We start from the raw sequence: 12167 nt of genomic DNA, 5'->3' as shown, positions 1-12167 counted from the left end.
TTAGCATATCATGAGTCCAAGACAAATGTATAACATAGGCACGACGTTAGCATATTATACATTACGCATATAAAATAAAACGACCACATGACATAGGCACGACGTTAGCTTATCATGAGTCCAAGACAATTGTATAGCATAGGCACGACGTTAGCATACTATACGTTACACATAGAAAATAAAACAACCACATGACATAGGCACGACGTTAGCTTATCATGAGTCCAAGGCAATTGTATAGCATAGGCACGACGTTAGCATACTATACGTTACACATAGAAAATAAAACAACCACATGACATAGGCACGACGTTAGCTTATCATGAGTCCAAGACAATTGTATAGCATAGGCACGACGTTAGCATACTATACGTTACACATAGAAAATAAAACAACCACATGACATAGGCACGACGTTAGCTTATCATGGGAAAACTATAATTTGTGACATAGGCACGTCGTTCGCTTATCACAAATTAGGGATCAGCTCACCCTCAAAAAACGCAGCACATGTCTCAGGAGTCCACTCCCCACGCCACGGCACCATGAATTCTGTCGCAGCTTGCGTCGATTTGCCATAAGAGCCCTCCAGTAACTGCAGCTCGTATCGACCGTGGGGAAGCGTTTTGACCACGCGATATGGGCCGCGCATACCCGAGTCGAGTTTGCCAGTTGTTTGAGCCTGTTTTATAACAAAAAGCAAAGAATTAATTTCAAATAACCGTGATGCCTTTCGGCTAGCATTCACAGTTTTGTCTTGCCAACGTTGGTTATATTTTTTTTAAACGCTCAGAAACACGTTGTCTACGCATTTCTCGTAATGCGTCGCGATTGGGACGAGAGCCTTCTAGTGCGATGTCACCAATGAGGTAACGTAAAACAGGTCACGCAGCTTTAATACCCACCAATAGATTCAGAGGTGAAAAGCTTGTAGTTTTCTGTTTTGTAATGTTCAGAACCAGCTGTAGTCGCCATATGACATCAGACCAATCATTTTTTCGGTGATTGCATTCTATACGAACCATGTTGAGTAAGGTTCGACAATAACGTTCAACCTGCCCGTTTGAATTATGCATCTCTGGTGTTATGAGATGCATGTCAATGCAGTCAGTAAAAAGTTTTGTTATTTCTGAACTCTGAAACATTCGACCCCGATCTGCCACAAATAATTTTAGAGGTCCCAAACAAAGAGATAACATTATAAAAAAATATTTTTAATTCAGTGGAATCTTGACCAAACATAGGATACAAATTACAAAAGACAGTATTTGGAAAAATGTGCGTTTTTATGTGCTATACATATCAAACAATGGTCAATGTATTTTTTTTTACAAATAATAACACCAACCAGATAGTGTCTATAATTTTGCAAGGCCTTTACAACGGCTAAAGTTTCAAGTTTCCAGCTCATAGGAATGATACCTTGGCTCAGCACCTTGAGTTTGTTTACTGAAGTAACTCACCACCCGCTTATGCCCCTTTTCATGAACCTGAAGAAGCACTGCACCATATCCTATACAGCTGGCATCTATATGAACTTCAATAGGTAAAGCCGGATCATACATAGCTAACACAGGTTCACTGGTAAGATGAGAAATAATTACTTGGCGTGCTTCTTCTTGTTCACTACTCCAAATAAAAGGTACCCCTTTTTTCGTCAACTTTGTAATAGGCACAGCCTTTATAGCAAAGCCAGCTATGTAACGTCGAAAATAACTTGAACTGTCTGGTTTGTTTAACGGTCTTTGGAATCGGTGCTTCGACCAAAGCTTTAATCTTTTGACCACTCGGTCGTACCTGACCCTGACTAATCGTACGTCCCAAATATTCGATTTAAGTAGATAGAAAAGAGCATTTCTTTAAATTTATGGAAAACTCCGCGCTTGTAAGAGTTTTAAGAACTCTACGTAAAATCGACAAACCCTCCTCAACCGTACCGCTCATAATGAGGACATCATCGACGTAAACTAGGGCTTCACGATTTAATATATCGGTGCCAATGATGATTGGTGTATTCATCAATTTTGAACTAACTACGTGTAAATCTACTTCTAAAGTAATTTCATTAAACTCTATTGGTAAAGTGACAAAATAAGTCGATTCAATTTCCTGCCCACCAATACCACGCAAGATCCTAAATGCAGGCATTCGCGCACATTTCAAATGCTTTAATAATGATAAGGAAAATAATGATATACTAGAGCCGCTATCGATTAAGACATCGACTGGGATTCCCTGGATGACAGCTACAACAATCTTTATTCTTACTGTCCGGGTTTTCTTCGCAAAAATTAACATTGTTTGTATTACGTGCCTCCCGACTTTAATTTTGCAAAACACGCCTCAGTTTTATGGCCGGGCTTTTTGCAGAAATCACACAATACAGATTTATTCGAATTATTAATAGAAAAATATTTATGGTCATTACTTTGATTAGAAAGAATCGACTTAGCTTTTTTAGAACAATTTGATTGTGTATGACCATGTTGACCGCACAAGAAACATTTCTGTTCGTTAAATCGTCGTTTACGATTATTAACTACATGTTCAGATTTTAAAGAACGATCATAGCGCGACCTGTGATCAAAATGTCTGTTTGAGGAGGAATTGGATTTAACGTAAATTGAAAAGAATTCAACCAATTCATTTGTCGTTAGCTTTGCATTAATGGCTGCAGCGCGAATCTGCGGATCCGTAATCCCTCGTATTATTATTGCAGATATAAGTTCGTCACTTAACCCCCTAACAACACGCAACCTTAGAAGAGAGCGACGAGCATAGTCTGCATACGTTAGGTATTTATCAGAATTGGTACTCATAACGTCATATAAAATATTCGCGATATCAGGTTTCTTAGGACACAAAGGTTTAAATTCTTTTTTAAAATTGCTCCAACTACGGTCTGATGTTACCCATTCATTGAGCCAGGTCCTAGCATCTCCCTTTAAACAATTACCTATACGAGATAGACACTCATTATCATTCCATTGATTTATAACCTTAGCGCAATCGACCTCCTCACACCAGGTTTCTATATCGTTTATACTCGGATCAAAATTTGAAATGTAATAAGATTGGCTCAACCTCACCGTCGTATTGATTGATCGTATAGCATCAACAATACGATTAGTAGCGTTACGATCGCAGCCGACTGTGGCGCTCCCGGAATGTCCCGGTGAAGAAGGGACCGCCGACCCTGAGTGCGCCGCAGGCTCCGGATGCACAGCGACGGGCTCGACGATCCGTGACCTCGGCGGCGTTGTTGTCACACCGCCAGTGTTGGATCCTCGTCGTGACGGAGAAGAGTGACGTTCTTCTAACGACTTTAGTCTATCTGAAATTTGTTGCATTTGTTGTGTTAATGCATCGTTGAAAGGACTATACCGTCGTCGGCTGCGTATAGGAGGTGTAGCACTACGATTCCTAGAACGGCTTCGGTCTTTGTGCTTCTTATTAGGCATCTCGTACGTAATTTTTTTTTTTTTTTACAATGGAGGAAAATGTCGATACAAGGAAACGATAAAAATTAAATATGAAGAAAAAAAAACTATTAACTTAATATTTCGTTAACGTAAAGAAAAAAACTAAGTTGCGGGTACATTTAAAAAAGAATACGTATCGTACTATACAAAGGTGAAATAAGCGTAATTAAATCATATGCTGTAATTTTGTTAAACAAAACACATAAAACAAAAGGTTTAAATAAATGCTTCAATTACTATACCAAAGCTGCTTTAAGCTATAAATTGATAAGAAGCTCGCTTCTCCTTAGATAGCAAATGATCGGAATATACTCACCAAAATTTTGCGTTATATACTTAGCCACACAACTACTATTTTAATTTCACTTAAACGAAACAATGAAAAGTTTATAAAGTATTATTGAGGGTAATTTAAAAGTGTAATGAACTAATTCGTTTGAAGAGTCAAACTGCCATTTTCAGAAAGCAAACGGTTAAGGACGCGTGAGAATCACTATCCCTCTTCTGAATTTAGGAACAGAAGTGGGAATGAAATAAAAAACACAACGTTACAATTATTTACAAAACTCGTTAATAACTTTATTAACACTAATACCATTTAAATTTAAAACCAAGAACACGAAATACAAAATACAAAATTATAAAATAATTTTACACTAATTCCACAATAATTTCTTTAAACATTACAGTAAAAAAAATCTTATACAAAGGAAAATAACTAGGCAGTTGACTTCACAAACGGGTAGAGTTGTAGTATGTCAATTGACTCGCGACGAATGGTGCCGCGAATGAGCGCGCCAGCGCTTTTATCTGCAATCCGCCACCACTTGTCATCCCCTCTATTGGCGCTGTTTTAGTTTTTGTCTAACAGTATCATATAAAATTTTTGGTTAATCCAGCTGGTATAACAAGGTAATGCGCTTTCGTGTTTTAACTACATAATTAGTTCAATATTAATTTAGCCGTAAAATACGTTATTTTGTTATTAATTTGAATAATATTATTGTAAGGAATCTAATTCAGTGTTAGATTTTCAAAATTAGATTAAGGATAATTTGTAATAATTGAAATAAATATTTTTGGATGTACATACTGGTTCACTCTGAAGTTCGTTTGATCATATATTATATTTCATCGCTTCATTCTTCAGATATTATTCACTATGTAGATGTTAAGAGATAAAAGTTTTATAAGAATCATTTTGGGTGCAAGTTTAGAATAAAACTTATATAGATATTATTAGTTTTATTTTGTATATTAACAAAAATATAATCAAACATTATTCTTGCAAAATTGATTCTGCAAATTCGTTTTCATTAACTACATTAAGTTTATAGAACCTTGCAAAGGTTTCGGAATACATTGACAGATTAAGATTTGGCCACAATAAACCAATAAATGACTTCACACCTTGCAAGACTGAACATAATTAATAGCAATATATGCACTTTCTGTAATGAGAAGATCGGCGATATGAAATTATTATGAACCATCAACCTTATTATTTTCTTTGTTTTCATAATCTTCAACAGTCAACTGTTAAAACCATGCCAAACGCCCAAACAGCCAAAATACGCAAGTCGCAACTTGTAGGTACGCAACATTGATTTGAATTTTGACGTCTATCAAATTTATCTTCGAAGAGAGGTAACCTGCTTAGAAAGTGAAACATCGATTATAGTGAATTAATCGATACTGACTAGAAACATGTGTCGCTCGAACTTGATACACATGTCAATTTTAAAATTCATCAAGCGAATCCCTTTTAAAGTAGTATACTTTCTTTCGTAAATTTAAGGAGCAAAAAAAGGGCAAGTATAATAAAAAAACACAACGCATTTATTATTATGATGATTTTTATTCACTGCATTCGATTACTGATGTCAGATTTCGATTTCTAGAGTAACGTCTCGGGCAGTGTTGCCAATTTGGCATAATTTATGCTAAATTTAGCATATTTTTACATTGTTTAGCATTTTTATTTGTTGTCTAGCATATAGCTTATTTTTTAGCATATAAAATATTCTTAACGATTTTAAATTTAACCTAGAAAAGTTTTATTCCTTACAAAATGACTTTATATGTCTACTTTCAACAATAAAATAATAATCGACTCAAATAATTATTAACACAACTAAGCACAACCAAAACGACCGTTACGTCCGAGAGCCCAACGGAAAGTGTGTCAAATCCGCTGTTCAGCTCATTTTTATAAACACCCACTCGGTTCGGGTTGCCAGTTGGGAATTAATTTATAACACGGCCGTTCCTGACAGTGCGGCGTCCTCGACCGCAGCATGACTTCTACCACTAGCAAGTAACATCAGATCCATCCAACCTGCTTGCTTCATCCCTTGAAATCTACTCAACATCGCCTTAGCGCTGTCTCAGGAACATAAAGGAAACTTGTTAGCAATCAACCTAGTTTCGCGTTATAGTCTGAAGCGTATATCTTATGCAGGGGAACGAAAAATGACCTTCATCTCTATTTTACCATTACCAGTGCCATGGACGCAAGCGTGCACTCAAGCGGCCATAGACAAGGTGTATTAAAAAGCAAATACTTATTACAGAATTAGATACCTTCAGACTTAACACGAATATAGATAAAACTCAAAATGTAATACACCGTCGTAACGACAGTGGCTCCAAGTGCTCTCATAAGCGACAACCTGTAAAAAAAACAGAGACCCATACATTTTGCGTGTTCTCTAAGTGGCCTAAACACATTAGCACCACAAAAATTTAAAACAGAGAGACCCATACCTTTTGTACGTTCTCTAGTGGTCTATAAACAATAGCACCACAAACTTTCAAAACAGAGACCCATACCCATGTATGTCCTCTAGTGGTCTATAAACAATAGCACCACAAACTTTCAAAACAGAGAGACCCATACCTTTTGTACGTTCTCTAGTGGTCTATAAACAATAGCACCACAAACTTTCAAAACAGAGACCCATACCCATGTATGTCCTCTAGTGGTCTATAAACAATAGCACCACAAACTTTCAAAACAGAGACCCATACCCTCGTATGTTCTCTAAGTGGTCTATAAACAATAGCACCACAAACACAAAGTCTTCGACAGCAGCGGTGAGTGGCTACCGTCGTTCCTCGTTCACGCAGGCATCCCGGCGCCGTAGATTGGTTGCAAGCAGCCCGGAAGCCCGTTGTCAGCACCTGCAGCGGCGCAGTGGATGTACAGCGCACGTGCCATTGCCAGCGCACAGCACATCGTACCACTGGGAACCCTTGTTGCCTCCTTCAACACGTAGCATGTTGAGAACTGTCCCGTAGCACCTGTTATTATCATAGCAACTAGTTATTTTCTTGACAACTTTGCTTCCCCGACTCGGCCTAACCTGACCATGACTAATCAATAGCCCCAAGGTACTTAATGACTCCCGCTCACAGGACGCAACGGATGTTATTTCGCTACGGTTGAGATAATGTTCTTTCAACACTGAACAACTGAACTGAACAACAACTAATAAGCACTAAATTTAGATGGCAAACGGTCTAAAACGCGTGGCAATCCCAATTCTGATCTTAACGATTTTAAATTTAACCTAGAAAAGTTTTATTCCTTACAAAATGACTTTATATGTCTACTTTCAACAATAAAATAATAATCGACTCAAATAATTATTAACACAACTAAGCACAACCAAAACGACCGTTACGTCCGAGAGCCCAACGGAAAGTGTGTCAAATCCGCTGTTCAGCTCATTTTTATAAACACCCACTCGGTTCGGGTTGCCAGTTGGGAATTAATTTATAACAATATTATAATATAATAAAAGTTAAACCATATGAAACCAACTACAGTTTTGCTACCTTGCATACGTAAATTTAGTCGACATTTCATGGACATGCACAACTTCCACCTTGGAATTCTGGAATGAAGTAATGGATTATAAAGACGCAGCTGGTAATAACCCTTTTGCAGATTTATCACAGCTGGCAATATCATTATTATCACTACCACATTCCAACGCGGAAATAGAACGTGTTTTTAGCCAAATGAATGTCGTCAAAACTAAGCTTCGCAACCGTTTGTCGGTAAAAACTTTAAATGCCATTTTATACATAAGATTCGACCTAAAGAGGGCAGGAAAATGCTGCTACTCTTACACAGTTCCGGATAATGTACTGCGCTCTATAGGCACCAAGGAAATATATAGTCTTGGCAATGAGGCTTCCACGTCTACGTCAACATTATCGGCTGCGGATGAAGACCAAGATATTAATATTTTATTTGATAATAACACACTCCAGCCAGCAGTTTTACGTATATTATCAACGCATACACCACTAGCACAAGCAGTAGATGTTGAAGCGTGTCTTGTGCTATGTGAACTAAATATTGAAATGTTGACACCACTTTCCGATAACACGTTTTTGATCCAAAGACTGATTGTTTGAGTTGTGGCGGGTTTATTAGGTTTTTTAAAAGTTAGTATTAATCTATTGTCCTCCTCATTCCTCAAATGTTTTGTGACATTGATATAATCAGAAAGTGCAGTAGCGGGACAAATACTTATATTTTCTTTAAAGTATGGAAGTATAAGAAGGGGTTGATCTCTACCCGGAGCCGAAGTTTTTATCAAGTCTGTTATGAAAATCTTAGCTCCACTGTCTGAGAAATAAATATTATTAAGATTGATAAGGGATAAAGTTTGGACCCGCTGTGCTGTACACAGCGCAAGTAAAATTACTATTTTTTTAGTCAACTGCTCCAAATTAATGTTTATATTAGGAAACCAGCTTGAGATATGGTTCAAAACTAATTGTGGGTCCCAAGAATAATTATTGTATTTAGGATTACTGGGTTTCAATTTGAATGCTCCCTTTAGGAGTCGTTTTATGCATTCATCCGACCCGATATTATTTCCTAAAATTAAAGACAAGGCAGACCTGTGCGAGTTTAAAGTACCATATGAAGCCCCTTTGTTAAACTCATTTGTTAAAAACGATATAACTGTCGCTACTGTACTTTCAAAATTGGAAATATTTCTATCTAGACAAAATTGCCACCATAGTTTATAAGTTACGTTATATTGCTTCTTAGTGTTACTGGAAAGCGATGCCAACATTAGTTCGACAGCTTCCGATGGGATGTTTCTCCGTAAGAAGGCTTCGCGGAGAGCCTCGCTGCAGCCAGCGTAAGGTGTGAGTGCAGTGGGCGCGACAGGTGACTGAAATGAGAATGCGTTAGATTCGTATCTGCTTTAAACTTGGAACCCCTACCCTTTACGAGAAAGCTCTGCCAAATGACTTCTCATTTCTTTGCTTTTAGGGGGGGGGGGGGGGGCAATAAATGAAATGTACAGACTATACGGCTCTGAGTAAGTAGTGTGTATTGTGTATCAAACGTAACATTCAATTATGTATTGTGTTAATTTTATTTATTACGGATTCAACATCAAACAACTCTACGGTAAGTATCAAGGTGCGTATTAACTATAGAGCTATTGCACGCCTCATAAGCGAAGCGTTGAGGTGGGTACTACTGTCACTTCGCGCAAAACATCTGATTTTTCAAATTTAAAATGTCTTTATGTATCATACATTGCACTTGTAAGATAATACATACACACACATATTAAGAAAAAACACTATTTTTAACGTTCATGATATTTTTGATGTCATTTTTGTTATTTAAACTAGTTAAAAAACAGTTTAAAAAAGTTCTGTCTTGGACGTCCGTGTGTCTGTATGTGCGGATCCTTTTTCTTGTTAACACGATAGCGACCGAAATACTTTACTAATCGAGTCTTTTTTTTTCTCTTACGCTTGAGTATGCTCAGGAATAGAACCCTTTCATTTTTCAGGGTCTGATTCGATGTGGTTTAATTGTTATTAAATAAACAAAAATAATAATTAATAAATATTTATTAAAAAAAAATTATGAGGCGTGCACTTTTGGATTTTCCAAATTATTATTTATTACCTTACCTAATACCTATAGGTATGTTATAGCTAATTGCTGCTGGGCGCTGGCTGCGATTTCGTCCATGTATCTACTGAAAGGTTTCATGACATAATATGAGCACAGGGGAATAAAATAAAAATACCAGTATGTACATCCAAAAATATTTATTTCAATTATTACAAATTATCCTTAATCTAATTTTGAAAATCTAACACTGAATTAGATTCCTTACAATAATATTATTCAAATTAATAACAAAATAACGTATTTTACGGCTAAATTAATATTGAACTAATTATGTAGTTAAAACACGAAAGCGCATTACCTTGTTATACCAGCTGCATTAACCAAAAATTTTATATGATACAATATTTTCAACTGATATCGAAATGTACGAAAATAGTAGGATTTATTTTGTTTTTTTTATTACTATACTTCATAAAGACACAATTAACACTAGAGCGCACGCGCGTGGGACATAGGTCACCCAGTGCTATATATTGCTAAATATTTTTTTAAACAATCGTGCTTGAGTGTTGTTGTCTCAGGTATTCCCCGACTACCAATCACCGGACATTTTAGCAGCGTATCAGCTTCCTTGGTGCAACGAAGTGTACACTGCGAAAATATAAAAGTACATGGGTGACGCAGGTCCCCCGCGCGAGCGTTCTAGGAAGTTTTTGAAATCATACAATTACGAGTGAAAATCAAGTATACCGCTTTTATTTGTTACTGCTCTTATGATCAATTTATACTTTTAAGAAATTATTAATATATGGGTAACGAAAATCGAAATAAAATACTCATATTCGAGTGCTAGGACATACTTATTTTTTATCCATACTATAATATTATAAATGCGAAAGTAACTCTGTCTGTCTGTCTGTTACTCAATCACGCCTAAACTACTGAACCAATTTTTATGAAATTTGGTATGGAGATATTTTGATACCCGAGGAAGGACATAGGCTACTTTTTATCCCGGGAAAATCCCGGAAATCCCACGGGAGCGGGAACTATGCGGGTTTTCTTTGACGGCGCGAGCGAAGCCGCGGGCGGAAACCTAGTTGACAATAAAATTTTATTGGATAAGAACAACTTATTCTTAAACTTTATAATTAGATGATTATTTTTACCAAATTTGTAGTTTCCAAAGTAAAAAAAACTGATTGATCACAATAAGTAATAAATTAGTTACTTTTCACAGAGGTTTATGTTTAGCTCATAATTTAAGTAAAATGAGAAAATATTGATATTTTTTTGTTTCATCACTTAAAAATAAAGTTGATTCATAAATAAGTACTTCGTTTACTTTTTTAACTACGATTTTTATGAAAAAAACGTGCGTCGTATTGGGTGACATATGTGACCCACGCGTGCACTCAAGGAAAATTTTAGGCGCGAGCGCTCTAGTGTTAACTCGTACCTACTCATAATACGATACCTTGGAGTTGGAGCGAAAATATTGTTTGTAATAATTTGGCTAGGTAACTAATTATTGAAATGAAAATAATAATTAGAAAAATGCATTGTGAAACCGTTTTAACCCGGCGTCATTGAGGTTGGGTCAAAATGACCCGGCTTGTTTAATGTTTGATTATATTTTTGTTAATATACAAAATAAAACTAATAATATCTATATATGTTTTATTCTAAACTTGCACCCAAAATGATTCTTACAAAACTTTTATCTCTTAACATCTACATAGTGAATAATATCTGAAGAATGAAGCGATGAAATATAATATATGATCAAACGAACTTCAGAGTGAAGTTCGATCATTATTATATGAATCGCTTCATTCGAAGATATTAACACCCACCACACCCTAACCCAAAGTTTTGTAAGATTACAGACTCTAAAAATAACGAATATCGTACAAAGCGAGCAAATACTTGTCAGGTCGTAATACCCACAATTAAAAAAAAATAAAATCTAAAGGCGTGCGTAGTTGCTAGCATTGAAAAAGGGAACTACATAGTAAATAATATCTTCGAATGAAACTATTCATATAATAATGATCAAACTTCACTCTGAAGTTCGTTTGATCATACATTAGTACATTTCGCATTCAAATCATTCAAAATTATTGTAAAATACACGATGAAATTCGAAAATTTAGTTAAAAACATACTTTGTATAGAACGAATTGTAAAAACGCGTTCACTCGACCTAAGTAAGTATCTAATATGATATCAATAAACTAATCTGAATTATTACTGACTCTACAATTCCTATTTTCATTAAGTATTCCAATTATCTTAATATTAGATACCCAATCTCGATTAAACGCGTTTCTATCTGTGCTTTTCCGTAAATCATTGTTTCATTTTCGAATGTCACTTTTAAAGTAACAAAACACGGCTGACCTACCGTGTTTCGAACAAAATGCATGAAAACTTTCATTAGTAGATAGTTAAGTCTTGTATTTTAAAAGCATGCAATAATTTGTATTTCATTCAAAAACATAATTCGTTTATCGAAACGTTTTTTGCTTAAAACGGTTTCACAATGCATTTTTCTAATTATTATTTTCATTTCAATAATTAGTTACCTAGCCAAATTATTACAAACAATATTTTCGCTCCAACTCCAAGGTATCGTATTACGAGTAGGTACGAGTTAATTGTGTCTTTATGAAGTATAGTAATAAAAAAAACAAAATAAATCTCGTGTAGAGCCATTTAAATCTCGATAATTATTTCTATTAATATTACCTATAGGTACAAACTTTTAAAACTGTCAA

At 35.7% G+C, this 12167-nt stretch overlaps 1 protein-coding gene across 1 annotated transcript; it reads right to left on the bottom strand.

Moving 5' to 3' along the window:
* Positions 1 to 1623: 1623 nt before the first annotated feature.
* Positions 1624 to 3476, bottom strand: LOC149895167 (uncharacterized). Its single transcript, XM_090119252.1, has one exon. It carries the CDS (start codon positions 3459 to 3461, stop codon positions 2307 to 2309), a length of 1155 nt encoding a protein of 384 aa, XP_089975378.1. The 5' UTR covers positions 3462 to 3476; the 3' UTR covers positions 1624 to 2306.
* Positions 3477 to 12167: the final 8691 nt, after the last annotated feature.

Source organism: Colias eurytheme, chromosome 32, assembly GCF_061535395.1.
Source record: "Colias eurytheme isolate Ceu_HAF_F1 chromosome 32, ilColEury1 Martin Lab GWU primary, whole genome shotgun sequence".
NCBI classification, from domain to species: domain Eukaryota; kingdom Metazoa; phylum Arthropoda; class Insecta; order Lepidoptera; family Pieridae; genus Colias; species Colias eurytheme.
The sequence above is the reverse complement of the archived record's forward strand: the minus strand, read 5'-3'. Positions and strand labels throughout refer to the sequence as shown.

Coding starts and splice junctions, on each gene's coding strand:
- LOC149895167 (XM_090119252.1), bottom strand. CDS start 3,461: ATGCCTAATAAGAAGCACAAAGACCGAAGCCGTTCTAGGAATCGTAGT.